This window comes from Lates calcarifer, linkage group LG21, assembly GCF_001640805.2.
Source record: "Lates calcarifer isolate ASB-BC8 linkage group LG21, TLL_Latcal_v3, whole genome shotgun sequence".
In the NCBI taxonomy this organism is placed as follows: domain Eukaryota; kingdom Metazoa; phylum Chordata; class Actinopteri; family Centropomidae; genus Lates; species Lates calcarifer.
In genome coordinates, this window is record NC_066853.1 from 24,950,280 (window position 1) to 24,975,689 (window position 25,410).

General features: G+C 40.1%; 1 protein-coding gene across 2 annotated transcripts; it reads right to left on the reverse strand.

The window, feature by feature from the left end:
* Window positions 1–1,731: 1,731 nt before the first annotated feature.
* On the reverse strand, window positions 1,732–25,410 carry zgc:113279 (uncharacterized protein LOC553749 homolog). Of its 2 annotated transcripts, none has more exons than XR_007808874.1 (12): window positions 25,073–25,378; window positions 24,231–24,352; window positions 23,404–23,428; window positions 23,119–23,165; window positions 22,821–22,968; window positions 22,403–22,706; window positions 21,580–21,685; window positions 20,834–20,980; window positions 19,609–19,669; window positions 19,101–19,264; window positions 5,615–17,899; window positions 1,732–3,263 (listed from the first exon to the last, which is right to left on the reverse strand). XR_007808874.1 is itself a non-coding variant. In XM_018701815.2 (12 exons), exons 3-12 carry the CDS (start codon window positions 24,294–24,296, stop codon window positions 17,867–17,869), a joined length of 1,101 nt encoding a protein of 366 aa, XP_018557331.2. In that variant the 5' UTR covers window positions 24,297–24,352; window positions 25,073–25,252; window positions 25,339–25,410; the 3' UTR covers window positions 16,881–17,866. The 2 variants fall into 2 exon arrangements, 1 of the variants encoding a protein (XP_018557331.2); XM_018701815.2 differs by lacking the exon at window positions 1,732–3,263 and having other exon boundaries at window positions 16,881–17,899; window positions 25,073–25,252; window positions 25,339–25,410.

The window sequence follows — 25,410 nt, forward strand, 5'->3', positions numbered from 1 at the left end:
GGTGTGGTTAAAACAGTGAGTGGGTTTATTTACACTTTGTGAGAAACTGACAGGCCATGAAGGGGATGCATGTGGTCTGCAACAGGGTTTGGGTAGGTACACGTGAATACAGGATCGTTTATCATCCAGAGCATCACGTTGTCTCTCAGTTGGGAGAAGTTTGCCTTTGGTTTTTTCTGCCAAAATGGCTTTAGGAAGTTAAATGAGAAAGTACAAAGAGCGATAAAGTTCATACATGGAGGTGGTTGTGGTGGATGAGTGGGTCAAACAAGGATACTCACCCAGGAGACTGGGATTCATGTCCTGTTTTATTTTTTGACTTTAATGATAAAGTATACTATATATAATGAAACAACAGAAATAGAAATTAATTGTTTTGTAAACAATCATAACACACGACAAAATCACAATCCCTGTTTAAATATTTTGCATTTATTTAATATTGAAACTTTAATAAGTTTCATTATGCAGCCTTTTTTCCCTTAAGTTTAGCTTGGCCTTTTTTGGTGGTAGTTGATGGTAGTTCCAATTTAGCTTTTCACTGTTATGTCACAAATAATATTAATAATATATACTAAGTTTTCCTTTCAGCTAACAACAGCTTCATGCAGTTCCAAATTTCCTCACACTGAAAAATGGAAAAAATGGAACTGGTCTGATGAGTCAAAAACCCTCAGGTAAAATATACAGACATTCTTTCTGCCCCTCCTGCTGTTTTTCTGTTTTTGAAGGCAAACAAGCAGGAACACAGGGAAACTCCTATTTGATTTCATTTTCTGAAATAGAACTGTTCATGAGAGGTTTTGTCTCACACCTCTTGATAATGATTTCTTTGCTGAAACTTCAACTTTTTTGCCCTCTTGCTTGTTGATGTTTTTTCTTTTTTTATCGTCAGTCTCTTATCTTTTGAGTTTGTTTCTGTGTAAACTGGTGAGTAAGCCTGACCTCAGATCCAGTCACTCAGTTTGGCAAATGCTTTTGTTACAGTTACACCATATCAGTTAAAAACGCACAGTTTCAACAGACTTTTTTCCAGGTAAAGGCTGTTTACTGTCAAAACCTGGCACTAAGAACCAAACTGCTCACAGCTGCTGCAACTAGTCATCTACCCACAACAACTGAGCAAGCCCTGACACATCCAGGCAATTCTTAAAAGACACACGCAAAAGCCTGACAGCGTGAGGAGTGTGCTGTTCGACTGCTTTAAGGTCTTTGTTGTATTGACTGAACATTTTGACATTTAAAGTTGTATGATAATGTTCACTGACTTGTATAATTTGGAAATGTCAGTGTCATACTTTGAAACTGAATTAAGCAGTCACCATGAATTTGTGTTTGTAGAACTTACCACAGTAGAATTGATTTCTATAAATGTTGTGGTTTGCCTTTGCTTGCCTCTATTAGTTTCAACTGTTCAGTGGTTTCCAGTTACTGTCAGCAGTACAGAAACTATGAATCCTGCCAGGTCACAATGGAAAAAGGTAATACCATGAATCACATAAATTACAAAGAATCACAAAGAAGACCTGAAACGTACTTATTGCCTTTTACCAGACAGCATATCTTTTATGATTTGTTTTGCCAATGTTAGTTTTTGTTGTGAATAAAGCAGGTCTAGTGTATTCCATGTTTTCCAGTATATCAATCTAAAATCATGTGTCAAGTTTTCCTGTGGATGATTTTGATAGAGATTGGCACCTTCAAGTCCCGAAATAAAAAGTATGAAAAGCATTGTTTATTGAACCCAGACCTTTATTCATCTCTTTAAGATGAAAATATAGTTACAGAAGCATGAATTATGATGACGTCAGCCAATACCCACCATCAATGTGAATCAGTAAGTATTACAAAAAATGCAGCTAGCCTTTAGCTATGCTAGTTGAAACATGAATTAAAAAAAAAAACAAAAAAAAAAAAAACAAACCCCAAAACACATATTTCTTGTTCATATGATGAAATATTTGAGTTCATCATGTGTTTATATTTAAGCAACTGTTGGTTTAAACTATGACATAATTTTTCTGCTTTATCTGTAAGTATCTGCATGAGTCATCAAACATCACATTGCTTATAATGCAAAAAAAAAAAACAACAACAAAAAAACATCGACTCAAAATACATAATAGTTTATTATATAGAGAAACCAGAATCCCCAACCCATCTGTGTACATCAAAACAAAACACATATACAAACAAAATCTAAACTCTAATTAGGGCCCGAGCAACGAGTTGCGTGGGCCCAACGGGGCCATGCAACGAGTTGCAAGGACCCTCTTGTTTTCGGTCTGTTTATTATTATTATTATTATTATTATTAGGGCCCGAGCAACGAGTTGCGTGGGCCCAACGGGGCCATGCAACGAGTTGCAAGGACCCTCTTGTTTTCGGTCTGTTTATTATTATTATTATTATTATTATTATTATTATTATTATTTTTTTTCTTCTTTTTCCGCCTCTTAGATCGGCTTTTTGAGGGCCTTAACATGCGTGAAAACTTACCAAAATTTGCAGACGCGTCAGGCACGGCGAAAAATTTAATAATTTAGGGGTCTTGAGCATGGGCGTGGTAAAATGCCCTCGGTAGCGCCACCTACATTTTTAAACGGAACAGCCCCTCAAGCCCGTTGCGCCTAAAAATCTGAAAATCTGCACACATATGTAACATCCCATGACGCACCAAAAAGTCTCTTGGAGCCATATTCTAAACCCAACAGAAAGTATTTTTATTTTGACCGGAAGGTGAAAAAATTGTGTGTTTTTGGCCATTTCCAGGGGTCGCTTGAACGCGAACTAGTCCTAGACGCATTATCCCATTGACTTCAAAACTTAATAGTATGTTCTTAAGACATAGACGATGTTAAATTGCGGCAGATTTTGAGTTTTTGTTGAAGGGCGTGGAAGTTATGGCCCCTCAAAGTTCGATTACTCGCCACGAAACAGGAAGTTGCTTTATTTTTGCTATATTTCGGCCATACTTTGTCCAAACTGCATCAAACTTTACAGGATTGTTAATGGTACCTATCTGCACACATCCATATGTCAATATTCATACAATTGTTGTAGCACCACCTATTTATAGCAGGAAATGACATATTTTATAGTGTGATGTCCAGTTTCTAGACGGGTGACCAGATTCACTTCAAATGTTGTCAGCCCCTCCTTGACAATTTTTGGAAGAAGTCCTCCGAAAATTGTGAGTTTGGGTCGAAGCGTGTGCCGGTTCTGGCCCGTCAAAGTTCGGAAACCCAACTTCCTGTTTGAAACCTCAGATTTTGGGGTAACTTCCTGTTGCGACTCTCTACTTTATCCTACAGATGGAGCCATTGTATTACTCTTTGATGGGTTTTTGGAAGGGGGTCTCTGTGTGTGTGTGTCTGTGTGTGTGTGTTTGAGGGGGGAGGGGAAGAGGAGTTGATTGAGTCTGTGAGAAGCTGCCACAGGGAGGTTACAGTCAGGAGAGCCAAGAGCTGTCACAGATGATGAGCTCTGAAAAATATTATCACAGAAAATAATTAGCATAAAAGCTTTTATTTTAAATTTGTTGCAACAAATTCAGGTTTCTTACAGCATTTTCCTTATTGAAAACTAAATTCTACCTGAAATGTATCAATAAAAATCTTCTTTTGCAGTTAATGTCACCAGTTTATAGTTTAGTTTTAATAGCATTCCCTGTCACTGATGTGCCTTTAATTATCGGTTCTATCAGGGATCATTTATGTGTTTATCTTACGGGGGTGAGCCACCTCACAGGTTGGTTATATTACCTGTTGACCTCAGCTCAGTGAGCTAAGACAATGTTTAATGCAGTGTTTTTTCTGATATGAAAATGGATATTATTCAGCACATCTAACCTCAGCAGGCCCCTCTTCAGAAACTCATATCTGCAGATGTCAAAGCTGGCTCAAACGTTGTCCACAGTCTCATGACATGTTTAACACGAAGCACAGCACGCTGGTCAAGCTCATGGCAAACTGTTACTAACAGCTAAAATGAAAGCTTGTCTGTATGTAGTCTAACTGGTTAGTTTGTCACTAATCTCCAAATTTTGCAAATTGCTATAAACTTCACTCTCTTAAACCAGTAACAGTCTGAGCTGGACTGATAGGGGTCTGTATGGATAAAGATAAAATCCTAATGATACCCATCCCTACAGCTGGTTAGTGGCTTCGCCCTGACTTTAGGCAGATGAGATATTCACTGTTCAAATAACTTCATTATAACCCTTGTTTAAGCATAAATGATTTATATATGCACCCAATAACAGAACTTGCAAAAAAATGCTTTTGCTCAAAGCTCAAAGCTTGTAAACTCAAGTTAAAACTGAGTTTTATCTCCTTTTGGGAGGGGGTATCTGTGTGTGTGTGTGTGTTTGTGTTTGTGTTTGTGTTTGAGGGGGGAGGGGAAGAGGAGTTGATTGAGTCTGTGAGAAGCTGCCACAGAGAGGTTACAGTCAGGAGAGCCAAGAGCTGTCACAGATGATGAGCTCTGAAAAATATTATCACAGAAAATAATTAGCATAAAAGCTTTTATTTAAAATTTTTACATCTCGGAAGTGTGAACTGTTACGCCAGCGTGTGCCCTGCGACCTGCGTTGACCCCGCGGTTGCCGGGGTCCCGCGGTCGCCACTCCCCCGACGGGCGCCGGGTGCGAGGGCCCGTTCAACGCTGCTCGCAGCTTTAATTAGGGCCCGAGCAACGAGTTGCGTGGGCCCAACGGGGCCATGCAACGAGTTGCAAGGACCCTCTTGTTTTCGTTCGGTTTATTATTATTATTATTATTATTATTTTTTTTCTTCTTTTTCCGCCTCTTTGATCGGCTTTTTGAGGGCCTTAACATGCGTCAAAACTCCTGAAAATTTGCAGACGCGTCAGGCACGGCGAAAAATGTAAGAATTTAGGGGTCTTGAGCATGGGTGTGGCAAAATGGCCTCGGTAGCGCCACCTACATTTTTAACGGAACAGCCCCTCAAGCCCGTTGCGCCTAAAAATCTGAAAATCTGCACACATATGTAACATCCCATGACGCACCAAAAAGTCTCTTGGAGCCATATTCTAAACCCAACAGAAAGTATTTTTATTTTGACCGGAAGGTGAAAAAATTGTGTGTTTTTGGCCATTTCCAGGGGTCGCTTGAACGCGAACTAGTCCTAGACGCATTATCCGATTGACTTCAAAATTTGATAATTTGTTCTTAAGACATAGACGAAGTTAAATTGCAAAAGTTTCTGACTTTTCATTGAAGGGCGTGGAAGTTATGGCCCCTCAAAGTTCGATTACTCGCCACGAAACAGGAAGTTGCTTTATATTTGCTATATTTCGGCCATACTTTGTCCAAACTGCATCAAACTTTACAGGATTGTTAATGGTACCTATCTGCACACATCCATATGTCAATATTCATACAATTGTTGTAGCACCACCTATTTATAGCAGGAAATTACATATTTTATAGTGTGATGTCCTGTTTCTAGACGGGTGACCAGATTCACTTCAAATGTTGTCAGCCTCTCCTTGACAATTTTTGGAAGAAGTCCTCGGAAAATTGTGAGTTTTGGTCGAAGCGTGTGCCGGTTCTGGCCCGTCAAAGTTCAGAAACCCAACTTCCTGTTTGAAACCTCAGATTTTGGGGTAACTTCCTGTTGCGACTCTCGACTTTATCCTATAGATGGAGCCATTGTATTACTCTTTGATGGGTTTTTGGAAGGGGGTCTCTGTGTGTGTGTGTGTGTGTGTGTGTGTGTGTGTGTCTGAGGGGGGAGGGGAAGAGGAGTTGATTGAGTCTGTGAGAAGCTGCCACAGGGAGGTTACAGTCAAGAGAGCCAAGAGCTGTCACAGATGATGAGCTCTGAAAAATATTATCACAGAAAATAATTAGCATAAAAGCTTTTATTTTAAATTTGTTGCAACAAATTCAGGTTTCTTACACTGTTTCCCTTATTGAAAACTAAATTCTACCTGAAATGTATCAATAAAAATCTTCTTTTGCAGTTAATGTCACCAGTTTATAGTTTAGTTTTAATAGCATTCCCTGTCACTGATGTGCCTTTAATTATCGGTTCTATCAGGGATCATTTATGTGTTTATCTTACGGGGGTGAGCCACCTCACAGGTTGGTTATATTACCTGTTGACCTCAGCTCAGTGAGCTAAGACAATGTTTAATGCAGTGTTTTTTCTGATATGAAAATGGATATTATTCAGCACATCTAACCTCAGCAGGCCCCTCTTCAGAAACTCATATCTGCAGATGTCAAAGCTGGCTCAAAAAATTAAACTGGCTTCAAATTAATTTGAAGGAATTGTAGGTTATTTTGAATTCATGTAATCTTACCATATGTCTCCCCTTGACCAAAGCTGAGCGTGGATTGATGCTGTCTTTACAGTTTGGTTTTGATCAGTTAGGAAATTTCACAAGGGGTCAGCTGATTTTTTCGTGTTACTCAGTGTACGGCAACAGGAAAAGTGCATGTCTACATCCACCGGCGTCGAGGTGAACCAGCTGAATATAAGCCACTCAAGTTGACGACAAGTGCATTGAAAAGTAAAAGCTGCTGGCCTTTACCTTTTCTTTGTCAAAGCGCCTGTTCAGCCAGTAGTTAGTAAAGTAATATTTTCAGCGTTGTCCACAGTCTCATGACATGTTTAACAGGAAGCACAGCACGCTGGTTAAGCTCATGGCAAACTGTTACTAACAGCTAAAATGAAAGCTTGTCTGTATGTAGTCTAACTGGTTAGTTTGTCACTAATCTCCAAATTTTGCAAATTGCTATAAACTTCACTCTCTTAAACCAGTAACAGTCTGAGCTGGACTGATAGGGGTCTGTATGGATAAAGATAAAATCCGAATGATACCCATCCCTACAGCTGGTTAGTGGCTTCGCCCTGACTTTAGGCAGCTGAGATATTCACTGTTCAAATAACTTCATTATAAGCCTTGTTTAAGCATAAATGATTTATATATGCACCCAATAACAGAACTTAAAAAAAATGCTTTTGCTCAAAGCTCAAAGCTTTTAAACTCAAGTTAAAACTGAGTTTTATCTCCTTTTGGGAGGGGGTATCTCTCTCTGTGTTTGTGTGTGTGTGTGTGTGTGTGTGTTTGTGTTTGTGTTTGAGGGGGGAGGGGAAGAGGAGTTGATTGAGTCTGTGAGAAGCTGCCACAGAGAGGTTACAGTCAGGAGAGCCAAGAGCTGTCACAGATGATGAGCTCTGAAAAATATTATCACAGAAAATAATTAGCGTAAAAGCTTTTATTTTAAATTTTTACATCTGGGAAGTGTGAACTGTTACGCCAGCGTGTGCCCTGCGACCTGCGTTGACCCCGCGGTTGCCGGAGTCCCGCGGTCGCCGCTCCCCCGACGGGCGCCGGGTGCGAGGGCCCGTTCAACGCTGCTCGCAGCTTTAATTATTATTATTATTATTTTTTTTCTTCTTTTTCCGCCTCTTTGATTGCCTTTTTGAAGGCCTTAACATGCGTCAAAACTCCTGAAAATTTGCAGACGCGTCAGGCACGGCGAAAAATTTAAGAATTTAGGGGTCTTGAGCATGGGTGTGGCAAAATGGCCTCGGTAGCGCCACCTACATTTTTAACGGAACAGCCCCTCAAGCCCGTTGCGCCTAAAAATCTGAAAATCTGCACACATATGTAACATCCCATGACGCACCAAAAAGTCTCTTGGAGCCATATTCTAAACCCAACAGAAAGTATTTTTATTTTGACCGGAAGGTGAAAAAATTGTGTGCTTTTGGCCATTTCCAGGGGTCGCTTGAACGCGAACTAGTCCTAGACGCATTATCCGATTGACTTCAAAATTTGATAATTTGTTCTTAAGACATAGACGAAGTTAAATTGCAAAAGTTTCTGACTTTTCATTGAAGGGCGTGGAAGTTATGGCCCCTCAAAGTTCGATCACTCGCCACAAAACAGGAAGTTGCTTTATATTTGCTATATTTCGGCCATACTTTGTCCAAACTGCATCAAACTTTACAGGATTGTTAATGGTACCTATCTGCACACATCCATATGTCAATATTCATACAATTGTTGTAGCACCACCTATTTATAGCAGGAAATGACATATTTTATAGTGTGATGTCCAGTTTCTAGACGGGTGACCAGATTGACTTCAAATGTTGTCAGCCCCTCCTTGACAATTTTTGGAAGAAGTCCTCCGAAAATTGTGAGTTTTGGTCGAAGCGTGTGCCGGTTCTGGCCCGTCAAAGTTCGGAAACCCAACTTCCTGTTTGAAACCTCAGATTTTGGGGTAACTTCCTGTTGCGACTCTCGACTTTATCCTATAGATGGAGCCATTGTATTACTCTTTGATGGGTTTTTGGAAGGGGGTCTCTGTGTGTGTGTGTGTGTGTGTGTGTGTGTGTGTGTGTGTGTGTGTCTGAGGGGGGAGGGGAAGAGGAGTTGATTGAGTCTGTGAGAAGCTGCCACAGGGAGGTTACAGTCAAGAGAGCCAAGAGCTGTCACAGATGATGAGCTCTGAAAAATATTATCACAGAAAATAATTAGCATAAAAGCTTTTATTTTAAATTTGTTGCAACAAATTCAGGTTTCTTACACTGTTTCCCTTATTGAAAACTAAATTCTACCTGAAATGTATCAATAAAAATCTTCTTTTGCAGTTAATGTCACCAGTTTATAGTTTAGTTTTAATAGCATTCCCTGTCACTGATGTGCCTTTAATTATCGGTTCTATCAGGGATCATTTATGTGTTTATCTTACGGGGGTGAGCCACCTCACAGGTTGGTTATATTACCTGTTGACCTCAGCTCAGTGAGCTAAGACAATGTTTAATGCAGTGTTTTTTCTGATATGAAAATGGATATTATTCAGCACATCTAACCTCAGCAGGCCCCTCTTCAGAAACTCATATCTGCAGATGTCAAAGCTGGCTCAAACGTTGTCCACAGTCTCATGACATGTTTAACACGAAGCACAGCACGCTGGTTAAGCTCATGGCAAACTGTTACTAACAGCTAAAATGAAAGCTTGTCTGTATGTAGTCTAACTGGTTAGTTTGTCACTAATCTCCAAATTTTGCAAATTGCTATAAACTTCACTCTCTTAAACCAGTAACAGTCTGAGCTGGACTGATAGGGGTCTGTATGGATAAAGATAAAATCCTAATGATACCCATCCCTACAGCTGGTTAGTGGCTTCGCCCTGACTTTAGGCAGATGAGATATTCACTGTTCAAATAACTTCATTATAAGCCTTGTTTAAGCACAAATGATTTATATATGCACCCAGTAACAGAACTTAAAAAAAATGCTTTTGCTCAAAGCTCAAAGCTTGTAAACTCAAGTTAAAACTGAGTTTTATCTCCTTTTGGGAGGGGGTATCTGTGTGTGTGTGTGTGTGTGTGTTTGTGTTTGAGGGGGGAGGGGAAGAGGAGTTGATTGAGTCTGTGAGAAGCTGCCACAGAGAGGTTACAGTCAGGAGAGCCAAGAGCTGTCACAGATGATGAGCTCTGAAAAATATTATCACAGAAAATAATTAGCATAAAAGCTTTTATTTAAAATTTTTACATCTGGGAAGTGTGAACTGTTACGCCAGCGTGTGCCCTGCGACCTGCGTTGACCCCGCGGTTGCCGGGGTCCCGCGGTCGCTGCTCCCCCGACGGGCGCCGGGTGCGAGGGCCCGTTCAACGCTGCTCGCAGCTTTAATTAGGGCCCGAGCAACGAGTTGCGTGGGCCCAACGGGGCCATGCAACGAGTTGCAAGGACCCTCTTGTTTTCGTTCGGTTTATTATTATTATTATTATTATTATTTTTTTTCTTCTTTTTCCGCCTCTTTGATCGCCTTTTTGAGGGCCTTAACATGCGTCAAAACTCCTGAAAATTTGCAGACGCGTCAGGCACGGCGAAAAATTTAAGAATTTAGGGGTCTTGAGCATGGGTGTGGCAAAATGGCCTCGGTAGCGCCACCTACATTTTTAACGGAACAGCCCCTCAAGCCCGTTGCGCCTAAAAATCTGAAAATCTGCACACATATGTAACATCCCATGACGCACCAAAAAGTCTCTTGGAGCCATATTCTAAACCCAACAGAAAGTATTTTTATTTTGACCGGAAGGTGAAAAAATTGTGTGTTTTTGGCCATTTCCAGGGGTCGCTTGAACGCGAACTAGTCCTAGACGCATTATCCGATTGACTTCAAAATTTGATAATTTGTTCTTAAGACATAGACGAAGTTAAATTGCAAAAGTTTCGGACTTTTCATTGAAGGGCGTGGAAGTTATGGCCCCTCAAAGTTCGATTACTCGCCACGAAACAGGAAGTTGCTTTATATTTGCTATATTTCGGCCATACTTTGTCCAAACTGCATCAAACTTTACAGGATTGTTAATGGTACCTATCTGCACACATCCATATGTCAATATTCATACAATTGTTGTAGCACCACCTATTTATAGCAGGAAATGACATATTTTATAGTGTGATGTCCAGTTTCTAGACGGGTGACCAGATTCACTTCAAATGTTGTCAGCCCCTCCTTGACGATTTTTGGAAGACTGGCTCAGAAAATTGTGAGTTTTGGTCGAAGCGTGTGCCGGTTCTGGCCCGTCAAAGTTCGGAAACCCAACTTCCTGTTTGAAACCTCAGATTTTGGGGTAACTTCCTGTTGCGACTCTCTACTTTATCCTATAGATGGAGCCATTGTATTACTCTTTGATGGGTTTTTGGAGGGGGGTCTCTGTGTGTGTGTGTGTGTGTGTGTGTTTGTGTTTGTGTTTGAAGGGGGAGGGGAAGAGGAGTTGATTGAGTCTGTGAGAAGCTGCCACAGAGAGGTTACAGTCAGGAGAGCCAAGAGCTGCTTTACACGCGGTATAAAAACTTCAGTTAAGATTTGAGCTGTCACTTGAGAAAGCATCATGCCAAAAACTAAGGAAATCACTGTAGACTTGAAGAATTGTCGATGCTCAGGAAGCAGGAGAAGGATATACAAAGTTATCACAGCATTTCCAAGCGTCAAGAACTCAAATGAGAAGCGTCACCGAGAAATTCAAGGAGAGCCACACTGTGCAGAACAAGCCTGGCAGAGGTAGGAAGCCAAAGATTTCAATGACCCTGGAAAGAAAACCAGTGAGAGACCTGTCTAAAGACCCCATAAACGCTGCCAAGACACTAATGAATGACTTAGTTAAGTCTGAAATTGTAGCCTCAAAGAAGATTACATGAATTCATGTAATCTTACCATATGTCTCCCCTTGACCAAAGCTGAGCGTGGATTAATGCTGTCTTTACAGTTTGGTTTTGATCAGTTAGGAAATTTCACAAGGGGTCAGTTGATATTTTCGTGTTACTCAGTGTACGGCAACAGGAAAAGTGCACGTCTACATCCACCGACGTCGAGGTGAACCAGCTGAATATAAGCCACTCAAGTTGACGACAAGTGCATTGAAAAGTAAAAGCTGCTGGCCTTTACCTTTTCTTTGTCAAAGCGCCTGTTCGGCCAGTAGTTAGTAAAGTAATATTTTCAGCGTTGTCCACAGTCTCATGACATGTTTAACACGAAGCACAGCACGCTGGTTAAGCTCATGGCAAACTGTTACTAACAGCTAAAATGAAAGCTTGTCTGTATGTAGTCTAACTGGTTAGTTTGTCACTAATCTCCAAATTTTACAAATTGCTATAAACTTCACTCTCTTAAACCAGTAACAGTCTGAGCTGGACTGATAGGGGTCTGTATGGATAAAGATAAAATCCTAATGATACCCATCCCCACAGCTGGTTAGTGGCTTCGCCCTGACTTTAGGCAGATGAGATATTCACTGTTCAAATAACTTCATTATAAGCCTTGTTTAAGCATAAATGATTTATATATGCACCCAATAACAGAACTTTAAAAAAATGCTTTTGCTCAAAGCTCAAAGCTTGTAAACTCAAGTTAAAACTGAGTTTTATCTCCTTTTGGGAGGGGGTATCTCTCTCTGTGTTTGTGTGTGTTTGTGTGGGTGTGTTTGTGTTTGTGTTTGAGGGGGGAGGGGAAGAGGAGTTGATTGAGTCTGTGAGAAGCTGCCACAGAGAGGTTACAGTCAGGAGAGCCATGAGCTGTCACAGATGATGAGCTCTGAAAAATATTATCACAGAAAATAATTAGCGTAAAAGCTTTTATTTAAAATTTTTACATCTGGGAAGTGTGAACTGTTACGCCAGCGTGTGCCCTGCGACCTGCGTTGACCCCGCGGTTGCCGGGGTCCCGCGGTCGCCGCTCCCCCGACGGGCGCCAGGTGCGAGGGCCCGTTCAACGCTGCTCGCAGCTTTAATTATTATTATTATTATTTTTTTTCTTCTTTTTCCGCCTCTTAGATCGGCTTTTTGAGGGCCTTAACATGCGTGAAAACTTACCAAAATTTGCAGACGCGTCAGGCACGGCGAAAAATTTAATAATTTAGGGGTCTTGAGCATGGGCGTGGTAAAATGCCCTCGGTAGCGCCACCTACATTTTTAAACGGAACAGCCCCTCAAGCCCGTTGCGCCTAAAAATCTGAAAATCTGCACACATATGTAACATCCCATGACGCACCAAAAAGTCTCTTGGAGCCATATTCTAAACCCAACAGAAAGTATTTTTATTTTGACCGGAAGGTGAAAAAATTGTGTGTTTTTGGCCATTTCCAGGGGTCGCTTGAACGCGAACTAGTCCTAGACGCATTATCCCATTGACTTCAAAACTTAATAGTATGTTCTTAAGACATAGACGATGTTAAATTGCGGCAGATTTTGAGTTTTTGTTGAAGGGCGTGGAAGTTATGGCCCCTCAAAGTTCGATTACTCGCCACGAAACAGGAAGTTGCTTTATTTTTGCTATATTTCGGCCATACTTTGTCCAAACTGCATCAAACTTTACAGGATTGTTAATGGTACCTATCTGCACACATCCATATGTCAATATTCATACAATTGTTGTAGCGCCACCTATTTATAGCAGGAAATGACATATTTTATAGTGTGATGTCCAGTTTCTAGACGGGTGACCAGATTCACTTCAAATGTTGTCAGCCCCTCCTTGACAATTTTTGGAAGACTGGCTCCGAAAATTGTGAGTTTGGGTCGAAGCGTGTGCCGGTTCTGGCCCGTCAAAGTTCGGAAACCCAACTTCCTGTTTGAAACCTCAGATTTTGGGGTAACTTCCTGTTGCGACTCTCTACTTTATCCTACAGATGGAGCCATTGTATTACTCTTTGATGGGTTTTTGGAAGGGGGTCTCTGTGTGTGTGTGTCTGTGTGTGTGTGTTTGAGGGGGGAGGGGAAGAGGAGTTGATTGAGTCTGTGAGAAGCTGCCACAGGGAGGTTACAGTCAAGAGAGCCATGAGCTGTCACAGATGATGAGTTCTGAAAAATATTATCACAGAAAATAATTAGCATAAAAGCTTTTATTTTAAATTTGTTGCAACAAATTCAGGTTTCTTACAGCATTTTCCTTATTGAAAACTAAATTCTACCTGAAATGTATCAATAAAAATCTTCTTTTGCAGTTAATGTCACCAGTTTATAGTTTAGTTTTAATAGCATTCCCTGTCACTGATGTGCCTTTAATTATCGGTTCTATCAGGGATCATTTATGTGTTTATCTTACGGGGGTGAGCCACCTCACAGGTTGGTTATATTACCTGTTGACCTCAGCTCAGTGAGCTAAGACAATGTTTAATGCAGTGTTTTTTCTGATATGAAAATGGATATTATTCAGCACATCTAACCTCAGCAGGCCCCTCTTCAGAAACTCATATCTGCAGATGTCAAAGCTGGCTCAAAAAATTAAACTGGCTTCAAATTAATTTTAAGGAATTGTAGGTTATTTTGAATTCATGTAATCTTTCTCCATCACCCTTTCTGTTTCTTTCCATCTCTCTACTCATCTTCTCCCATATGTCTCCCCTTGACCAAAGCTGAGCGTGGATTGATGCTGTCTTTACAGTTTGGTTTTGATCAGTTAGGAAATTTCACACGGGGTCAGCTGATTTTTTCGTGTTACTCAGTGTACGGCGACAGGAAAAGTGCACTAGGTCCACGGGCGTCGAGGTGAACCAGCTGAATATAAGCCACTCAAGTTGACGACAAGTGCATTGAAAAGTAAAAGCTGCTGGCCTTTACCTTTTCTTTGTCAAAGCGCCTGTTCGGCAAGTAGTTAGTAAAGTAATATTTTCAGCCTTGTCCACAGTCTCATAACATGTTTAACAGGAAGCACAGCACGCTGGTTAAGCTCATGGCAAACTGTTACTAACAGCTAAAATGAAAGCTTGTCTGTATATAGTCTAACTGGTTAGTTTGTCACTAATCTCCAAATTTTGCAAATTGCTATAAACTTCACTCTCTTAAACCAGTAACAGTCTGAGCTGGACTGATAGGGGTCTGTATGGATAAAGATAAAATCCTAATGATACCCATCCCTACAGCTGGTTAGTGGCTTCGCCCTGACTTTAGGCAGATGAGATATTCACTGTTCAAATAACTTCATTATAAGCCTTGTTTAAGCATAAATGATTTATATATGCACCCAATAACAGAACTTAAAAAAATGCTTTTGCTCAAAGCTCAAAGCTTTTAAACTCAAGTTAAAACTGAGTTTTATCTCCTTTTGGGAGGGGGTATCTGTGTGTGTGTGTGTGTGTGTGTGTGTGTGTGTGTTTGTGTTTGTGTTTGAGGGGGGAGGGGAAGAGGAGTTGATTGAGTCTGTGAGAAGCTGCCACAGGGAGGTTACAGTCAAGAGAGCCAAGAGCTGTCACAGATGATGAGCTCTGAAAAATATTATCACAGAAAATAATTAGCGTAAAAGCTTTTATTTAAAATTTTTACATCTCGGAAGTGTGAACTGTTACGCCAGCGTGTGCCCTGCGACCTGCGTTGACCCCGCGGTTGCCGGGGTCCCGCGGTCGCCGCTCCCCCGACGGGCGCCGGGTGCGAGGGCCCGTTCAACGCTGCTCGCAGCTTTAATTAGTTTTGTAACCTTCCCACTGTAAAACCTCTAAGAGCTGAATAAAACTACGATGTCCCTGCAAGGTAGAACAAGCACCTAGGTGATCAACTAAACTTTCATAAGAACATAAATTTAACATGACCTTATATTATAATCTAAGTAGCAAAATGCCATGTATTAATATGCAAGAGTAAATGAACAAAATTATGTCATTCATTCAAGCGTATAAAAGTACTCTTCAATAAGTAAAAAAAAAAAAAAACCTGCCCTGTTGGTTTTTGATATACACGTGACCCCTGCTGTATGTTATACAGCAGCAGGGGTATGTTATATATAGCTGGTCCACTATAGACCAGATATGACAACAATAAATCTATCAATGTAATATTAGCTCTGCACTACCACTAAGTGACCATCTATCACTTCTCACATTTATCAGTAGTAACTGTTCTCTGTGTTGTCTGTATAAATCTCTCATGTTGTCATATGTAGCTACATTAATGTAGTCTTATCTTTTTCACTGTTGCCCACCACCACAATATTAAACTATGAAGAATAGATCACTACATAACTTCCTAGACCTCTCACCATTATCTTAATCTGAGCATAGGTGAACCCAGAAACACATCATATTTATTCAAAATAGGAAAAACAAAAAAAGTGAAGTTATCCAGTGTCAACTAGAAAACGAGCTCTTTGAGAATTCAGACAAATCCTCTGTGAAAAAACATGAATTCTCCAGAGGAGTGTTAATGACTAAACAAGATTTAGCAATACATTTTAAAGTAAATTACTGACAGCATAGATCATATGGCTCTAACTGATGTGAGTCATAATCAAGTATCACAGTTCCCAAGAATAGCTCATAGATGGCTTAAAGTAATAACATAAACAGAGAGCCAAAACATTATGACCACTCATAAATGAAGTCATCATCTTGAAGTCATTATCTCGATAGCATATGTCAAAGTCTAGGAGATATTAGTGTTTGGCTTAGCTTAGCACAAAACCTGTATACAGGGGAAAAGCAAGAAGAGAGCTTTTCTTGTCTATAGGTTGAAAGTACAGCTTGCTAGTCACATACAGATGATACAATGTGTACTTTTGACAGCTTCAGAGTTGTTGAAAGGCATCTTTGATTTTGCTTGTGAGTGTCTTGCTTCTCCCTGCTTCTTGTCTTTTAGCTAAGCAGCCCAAGCTAAACACATTTTAAACACCGCTCTAATGAACACAAAGAAATTAAGTGTAATAAAGTGATACTCTTGTCTAACTCCCAATAAGAAAGCAAACAACTGTATATACCAAAAATGCTTAAATATTCCTTTAAGCATATTAATTCATGTAAATTTTCAAAAACAGATTGTATAACATCACATTTTACACATGTACTATATAGTTGTAGACAAACCTAACTATACCTTTACCAAGCACTTTATTAGGAACACCATGTTAATAGTGAGTAGGGCCTCATATTGCTCTCAAAACAACTGAGGCTCTGTGGGATGGATTCCACAAGAAGATATTCCTTTGAGATTCCGATCCATGTTGACATGGATTCAGATCTGGTGACAGGGGAGGCCAGTGAGGTACACTGAGCTTATTGTTATATTGATAAAAACCAATTTGAGATTTCTTTTACTTTGTGACATGGTGCATTATCATGCTGGAAATAGTCATTGGGTGATGATAAATTGGCATTCATGCAATTATTAATTCGTATAAAGGGGCCAAAAGTGTGCAATGAGAACATTACGTACTACATTCCGTACACCTTCAAGGCAGGTTGGTTACGTGGCCATCTGCCTCAATGTTTGACGTGTTGTGCATTCTGAAATACTTTTTTGCTCACCACATTTGTAGAGAGTGTTTACCATTTTAAGTAAACTCTAGAGACTGTTGTGTGTGAAATTCACGGGGGTAATGTTTGATGTGAATTGAAGCTTCTGATCTGTATCTGCATGATGTTATGCATTGCCCTGCTGCCACATGATTGGCTGATTGGATAACTGCATGAATAAACAGATGTCCAGGTGTTCATAATAAAGTGCTCTGTATGAGTGTATGCTAAGAAGTAATGTGTACACAAAAGCAAACTCCTTGCACATGAGACTAAAAACTGTGATTTTAAATGGGTTGAGTCATGTGAAGGCAGTCAAATGAAACCATATTTACTCCTCATCACCATACATTACTCACTAAAACTTGTCATGTCCTCTAGTACAAATGTCATTTAAAAGATCCAATATGTAAATTCTATGACTGCAAATCTCTCTGACTACAAGTCAAGGTGGGACCCAGTGGGGAGGACTAGTGTCCAGGTTGTACAACAGAATAATCTTTACTCACAGATATACTGACCAGTTCTTGACAAAAAACTTCATCAGCCCAGTCGATGGAATCAAAGGTTTTTTGGATTATATACAGCAACAAACTGTGCTGCTGCTGCTTGAATATTATAATCTAAAAACAGTCCCATAAACAAATTATCACTTTCCCTCCCTGCTGGGAACTAACTGTATTTAGAGGTCAGACTTTTAAAACAAGACTGGACCCTTGAAACTGGCATGAAAAAGCCAAGAGTTTCTATTTATTCATTCATGTTTCTAAAATATTCTCCTTTTACACCTGGATCTCCACAGACACACTAACCTGAGGACAACTTGTTACTCCAATGTAACAAACAATGGAAGTTTCACAGAAACCAGCTAATGGGCACCTGTCGTTTTTGTGCAGGTCACAATAAATACCTGATTGCAAGTCAGGCATTTTTACCACACACAAAACGTCAGATGCTTTACATGACAGGCCTGAACTGATTCTTGGAGATAAAAGAACCCCACTAACCCCACTCTCCAAGACAAATTCAAGTCTGAATCAACTGAGAACATTACTGTTGGGTCTCCAAAATGCCCTGCCGGGCAGATGTGCCAGAGGGTCAAGCAGTTCTAGGTTGCATGCTCTGGCTTCCCTGAGAAAGAGAAGATAAAATGAGTTAATGATTAAAAGACTCTGGATAATCTGTTAACATACAGATGTCTAAATACAACTATTTTGGTGATGGAATACATGATTTATCAAGCTCTGTGAGGTCACTATAATGAAAGCTAAGATGTTGATGTTTAGTAGGTCTGACGTTTACCATGTTTACTGTCTTTGTTTAGCATGCTAGCATTTTTTTAATTAGCACCATACACAAAGTTCTGTTGAGTAGCATTTGTCTGACATCATGGTGGTGCTAGACTAAGGGTCAGAGGATTAACCACAGTTATTACATTTTATTGTGAGGAGACATGAATATACAGTACAAAATTTTATGGTATATTCATAATATTCTTTGTTTCTAAAATTCTTTCTTGTCTGTTTACCTGTGTGGATATGGTGGTAGCCTACATTTGTAATCGCCTGGTTTGAATAAATACTGAAACAACTGGTGATAGATGAAAAAGGGAGAGACAACAAAGGATTTGGGGGTAAAAACAGTCAAGTTGTCCTGAGGGACATGCCAGCCCTAAATCAAAGGGCTTTAATGTCAGCACAGTGTCTAATTTCATGATTTCCTATTGTTATCAACACTTTTCGCAAGTTTAGTAAAATGACGCTGCTGTTCAATCAGCCTGTGAGTCTACTTGTCCTCATTACACAGAACCTCGCAACCATTTCAACAATTTCTTTGCATGACACTTCAAAAGCATACCAGCATACTTAACAGTACTTTACAATCGCATACTCTACTCTCTACTCATACTCAATATGACAACCAAAGGCGAAGAGGGAGGAACCAATATCTTTGTAAATACATACTAGTTCACAATGAGTCATCATTTGTTTGTGCTCTTCACTATCCAGCACTGCCCTGCCAAAAAGCTGAACTACAAACAAGGACAACTTGTCTTCAACGCTTTAATTTGTGTGAATGTCTTCTGGCTAAAACTGCTTGTGACAACTGATTCTGTCAAAAGAGTAGCTTTCCTAAGAAATGAACACATGGTCACATCTTATCCAGTATTATTTCTTTCAAATAGCAGATGCTGGAACATGATCTATGCCACATGGTAGGAGTACAGAGTTTCTAGTGTAATAGTTAATGATCTGACGTCTCTGAATTTGTAATTTTTTTTCCATGCAACATGAAAAGACACCAAAATCCTAGCTATTACAGAGTGACATACCATGGTATGAAGGTAGCTGCCCATGTACAGCAGACACTCCAGGGTCTCCATCATCTGTCCTTTGCGGAGCGTGTGGAGTCTGGTGTGATCAGGGGATTTACTGCTTTCCAGCTCACACACTGTGGCCTTCAGAGCCACCGAGGCACATTGGAGGACACTCATTCCTGAGAATAAAACATATTTGGATTACTGGACTTCTGAGGAGCTCTCATTCTCCAGATCCACACCTGACTCTTTAACTTGAACATTTAAACATACCTAAACCTAACTGTAAAATGGTAACCAACAAAGAAAAACACAAAATTAATGAAATGAACTCAAACCTCTCTGGTAAGTCTAAACCTAGTCAAACAGAGACTTTCAGTGCCACTTTTTACTCTGTTGCAGATTATTGCTATTTTAGTTGAGACAGTGCATTCACTACATACAGAGGGCACGTTGTTGTGATACCTAGGCACCCCTGCCCTACACACACACACAGTATAAGGTTTTAGGTTTAAGTACGTACCACAGTTATCAGTGGCTTCAACATCAACGTACACACCATCCATCATTGTGTGTTTCAGAACCTAAAAGAAAACATATATACTAAGTAAATATATACATTCAAATTACCAAGATTCCAAGAAATACCAACATCAGTTCCTCTCATCGGCTTTAAAAATACTTCTCAAATGAGAATAAAGCACAAGCACAAACATGTAGCCATGTTTCAGGTCACACTTGAAGGTACTACAACAGCCGTTGTAGCACTACTGCTACTACTACTACTAAAGTGTGGCTAAAAGAAGATAAGGTCTGTGGTTGTGTTGACCTCAGATGTGCTCTCCACAAACAGTGGAAAAACACTTCAGTCTTGTCCAACAACATGTGCTGTGTGTACTTCAGCTGTGATATAAAAGTGAACACAAAGAAACATTTGCTTGGAAACGTAATGGTAGGTTACCCAAGTTGCTACTTAGCTTCACCTATGAAAACCTGAAATAACTGCTTCTGTGTCTGTACACGACTACAGAATGATCTTAATGCAAGGACCCACTGTGGTAAGTCCTATATGATATACTGTTCCTCATTGTTCTCTACAGCACGCATAGAATGAGTCATCCATCATAAATAAACAGAACCTACAGATACAACTTCACTCAACACATGACACTGGTGAAGTGAGCTGAAGCACATTGAACGACCAAAGGATGACATGAAATGATATGCTGTAGGCAGCAGGTGTGTTACAAAACCGGCTCGGTTAGTTTTCGTCAGAGCTCATCTGAGCCATTTTGAGGGCTTCATTTACTGACACAGATGAAGCCTTTGTGACATGAAGACAAATATACATGTACCTGAATAACCTGTTAGTCTGGATCAGAGGTCACGATATCTGTGGCATCCAATAACTTGTAACAAATGCGATCATGTTGCTTTTTAAAAGTAAACGTGATCTGCTACATGAGTAACGCTTATGAGCTGCATAAAAACATTTCTGTAATGGGGAAAACAGAAAAGAAATGAACGGTAGGTTACAGTGTAGTGTAATTTTCCAAAGTTTGACATGTAATCTGCAGCCTCTAAGTGTCATTTAAAAATAAATCCTTGAATCCAATGATGAGGCGCATCATCCACTCATGTTTTGCCCAAATACTCTGGCTGAAATAACACGTGACATGTAACAACAAACAACAGAGACCCTGTCCCAAATGCATTTTGAGCAGCAGAGAGGAAAGCAAAGCTCTAACCTCCAGGACCCGGATGTAGCCTTTCTCAGCACTCAGGTGGAGGCAGGACTTTCCTAAGTTGTTTGTCTCATTGACGTTGGCCCCCAGACTGATCAGATCTGCCACCATAAGGTGATGGTTGTGATTCGCCGCATGCAGGAGGGCAGTCTGGGAACAGAGGGACATTAACTCATTAACGCACTACACATTTTCCAATGATGAGACAACTACATCATGAACATTCATTTGCAGAAAATGTTCCACCCTATCATTATGACAGCCATCATGATCAAAATATATCAGGTCGCCATTTTTGGTATCAGACAGTAAAGATACAGATAAAGGATGAAAAAATAATTTTTGTTCCAGCATTGCTTGGCAAATACCTTTACAGTCATACTGATGTCCATTACAGCTATCAAAAGCTATCATTATGAATTTGTTCCCTCATATCTGTGGTTAAGGCAGCAACAACTGTATCCACCAGACATTTAAACACTGAACAGATGAATGATCTGACAACGTACAGCTGTAAAAAATTGGTAAGTTAATCAACCTTCCATACTGTCCAGTATGAATCTTTATTATGCCATTATATATTGTGTAAACTGGCTTCAGACTGACTTAATTAAACTAGTATTTGTAAGACTTGGCAGCTTTGCTAAATTACTTGGTTGGTGACAATAATCATGGAATAATAATAATGAAATTAAGGATTTATATAAAAACTAGAGATGTAAATCTACTGTAAATCTAAAGTACTGTACCATTCCATCAGAGTCTTTAAAGTCCAGGCTGTTGAGTGCAGCCATCCTTTTAGCAATGGCGTAACCCAGTGCCCTCTTTCCAACACATGCCACTTTATGGAGAGCTCTGGAGGGACAAACACATTCCAACATGTTTAGGCAAAAGATATTCACTGACACAAAGAGGCAGCATACAATCTAATATGAGATTAACAAGTCTGAACCTGGGCTATATATATAGTTAAAGTGTTTCCTGAAGTAAGAAAGTGGGACTAAACTGCAAGATTGGCTCTATGTACTGACTTGTCAAAGTAGGTAAAGCAAAGGTGTTTTCCCCTTAATGATGGTTCTGCTCTATTCAAGTGTATGAACAAAACCAGGACCCTGAAACTTTAAGCTCTGGAATCCTTTGCAGTCTGCCACACTCTAAATCACCTTGACTTGCAGTCATTTAAAATGTGGTTTTATTTTATGAAATACTTTGCTCCTCTGTAACATTGTCAGACTCATGTTTAAAAAAAGAGATCAAAAGCAATGGAGCAAAACCAATGATATTTTCTTTTTCATTTCACACATCCTTCTTTCTTGCCAAAATATGGTGCCTACATTACCCTCAATGCAACTCAGCTGCAGATAGTTTGGCTGTAGACTCAGGAGTGTTATGCTAATAGTGGCTAATGTAGCCTCAAGGCACTCATGCAGAGATGAGGAGTGGGCTACAGAAGTCTGGTAAGCTCACTTCTTTCTAACTTGTACTCTTCAGCTCCAACCAACGCCGACTCAAGAGACATCGCTTAAGCTCCCTCTTTTCCACACATATAAATTTCACTTGTACCAAACTTACGCTCTGCCTTGTCCGTCAGTGGCCAGCAGCACTGCATCGGAGATGTCTCTCAGTTGGTTCTCCTCTTTCTGCAGCTGGGTCCAGAAGAAAGCATAGCTGTTCAGGTTCCAGTTGTGGTTCTGGGGATCAAACCACTCCTCCCCTCTTTCACTATCTCTTTCCATGTTTGTGCTGGAGGGCTGAAGGCCTCCATGCATAAAGCCAGGAGGAGATGGGACCTGGTAGTACTCTGCTGTGCCTGGTGAGTAGGTCATGTAGGACTGGGGGCTGGGGATCATTTCATCCGACTCATCACTGTTGTACCCTGTATGTTGAAGAGAAGATATGGAATGGTGGTCATAGTTGCTGTTAAAATATTCATTTATGTCATATTTTGAAGCATAACAATATAAATTTAGATCTGGTCCAAATCATTTACCAGTTGGAGACAGCTCAGGGGACAGTGGAGGTTCAGAGGAGGGGGGACATTGGGAAAGGGAGCAGTATGTGTTTCCAGTCTTAAGATCCTCCTCCAGCACCTCAACAATGATTGCCAGCTCCTCCAGGCTTTTTGTTGGGTGTTTTCTCTGACAACCAAAGACAGCCAAGTTATGCAGTGTTATCTGAACTACTCCTCAAAACTGACATGTGATTGATAGTGTTCCATAAACCTGCCTTTTACATAAAGCAAAGGAGCCTCAGGGGAGGGGCTGGGATCTATGTCTTTAAACACTCACCTTGGTAGTTCGGCGTCCTGTGCGAGTTTTGACTCGTTTCTTGTCTCCTGTGGAAGCAACAGTCAAGTTTAAATCTGAGAGTACTCTGCAGTATGTTTACCAACAAAGTACAGCCAGAGTTTAGCAGGCATATTGCAGGCTGGTGTCCTGTAGGTTTTGTTGCTTAATGGTTCTAAGCCAATCACTTCTGTATCTAACTGACAGGATAAAGCACATTAGCTGCTAAAGGAGAGAGAAAAATCTCCACCACACCTAAATGACTATAATGATCTGGGTTTTACTGACCTTTGAATGTTTTGCTGCAGGTCTCCTGAATTCATACATTAGTGTGATGTGAAAAAAGAGAAAAACAACAGTTGCATCACTGCAAATTGTTTTCTTTTCAGACATAAACACAAACATAAAAGTACATCTTGGTATGGTGTAACAGTGTCGGCTCACATCTAAGGTAAGCAGTGTAGATTTTGTCTAACAGACAAGCAGTAGTTTTCTTTTGTCTAACAGACAAAAGTGCAGTGAACGGGTATGTCTCAGGTCTCCTTTCAACAAGCCATAGTAGTTATGTGAATGTAAGTGCAAACAAATGTGGATATAGACTCTAAAGTCCAAGGCATCATGAAAATAAGGATAAAGCTGACTTGAGATAAACCAGACTCATGCTTGGAAAGCCACATACAATAAGACACAGGCTCATATTTTCTCAACTGGCATGAACACAAGAGCATGTCATGGCCAGTTTACAGCGATGAGGTTTTTCTATTATGCAAATATTTACAACAGCGCCACCATCAAGGGATAATTCACACAATGTAGTGCACCACTCTCACGGAGAGGCACGTCTTTCACAAATGCTCCTAAATTTAACAAAAAAACAAATCAGGTTTTATTATTAAATAAATATAATCATATTAGTTTTCCCTAACTGGAAAAACAGGTAAATACTAAATACATAACCAAAAGTGCTTCAAATATCTAAGCTAATTGTGAGCTGATGTGACTTTGTTCATTTCTTTAGACTTCTTTTCTTCATCAGGGATTGTGTAAAAGAAGACCAAACCATAACTTGACTGTGTCTATATTTTGACTGAATGTTTCCATATTTACGAATATACCTGAAAATCCTGAGGTTCCCACCCTTGAGCTAGACGGATGTTTCTCAGCAGATCCTTTACTGGCATTTTGACACGTACTCCAAGGTAGACCTTCTCATTTCCATAAATGGAACATCTTGCACCTGAGATTCAGAGAGACTGTTATTAATATGAAATACTACTGTTTGAACTGTAATCACTGTAGATTCATACTTAACATGCTCTAACAGGCTTTACATAGAATTGTTCTGAGACTATATACCTGGAGGAACTATACAGCTGGAGCTTTTGATAGCTGTAATGGACATCAGTATGACTGTAAAGGTATTTGCCAAGCAATGCTGGAACAAAAATTATTTTTTCATCCTTTACCTGTATCTTTACTGTCTGATACCAAAAATGGCGACCTGATATATTTTGATCATGATGGTGTCTACCAATGTCAAGCCATTATTTGTGTTTAACTTCTCTCTCTTTTTTTTTTACTGAGGTGGAAAATGTTTGAGGTACTTGAAGGCCTACTTTATTCGTGTTTTTCCATTTTATTACTTTACTATTATTTAGTACCATACTATTTTTTTGTTTCTTCCACTACATTTACTTAACAGGCATAGTTACATCACTGTTACTGATTATTCATATTAATCATACAGCCAGTTAGCAGTTTATTAGCTACACGTAGCTAAAAATAAATAAATAAAAAAAAATAAAACAAGTCTGATATGTTCGTCGAAAAACTAACAAAAGAAATGTATCTTCGTATGAGGCGTGTACGCCCACTGAGTCCAACACCACGTTACACAGGCCACAACACACTCACAACACCGCAAATGAGCTCGTAAATGCATTACCAGAACAAGTACCTTTTTTACTGCAACCCACATCCTTGACGGTGTAAACCGGGGAGAGGTGTGTCAGGCTCGGTCAAGCCCACCGCGGTGTCACCTGACAGAGGGGAAAGCTCAGCAACGGCGTCTGCTGTTTCATCACTTCTTTCTCTCGGGTCCTTTCTTTTGTATCTTCCTCTCATTTTGTACAACTTACTGAAAAAGAAAATGTTATCGTGAACTTTGACTGAGTAAGACTCGTAACCCTAAACCTTCCAGTGGTAAGAGATCCACGTACTGACCGTGTTGCTGAGCTCGGTGACTTGGAACACCTGTTTGATAGTCCCGGTCAAACTGACACTTCTGAGCGTGTT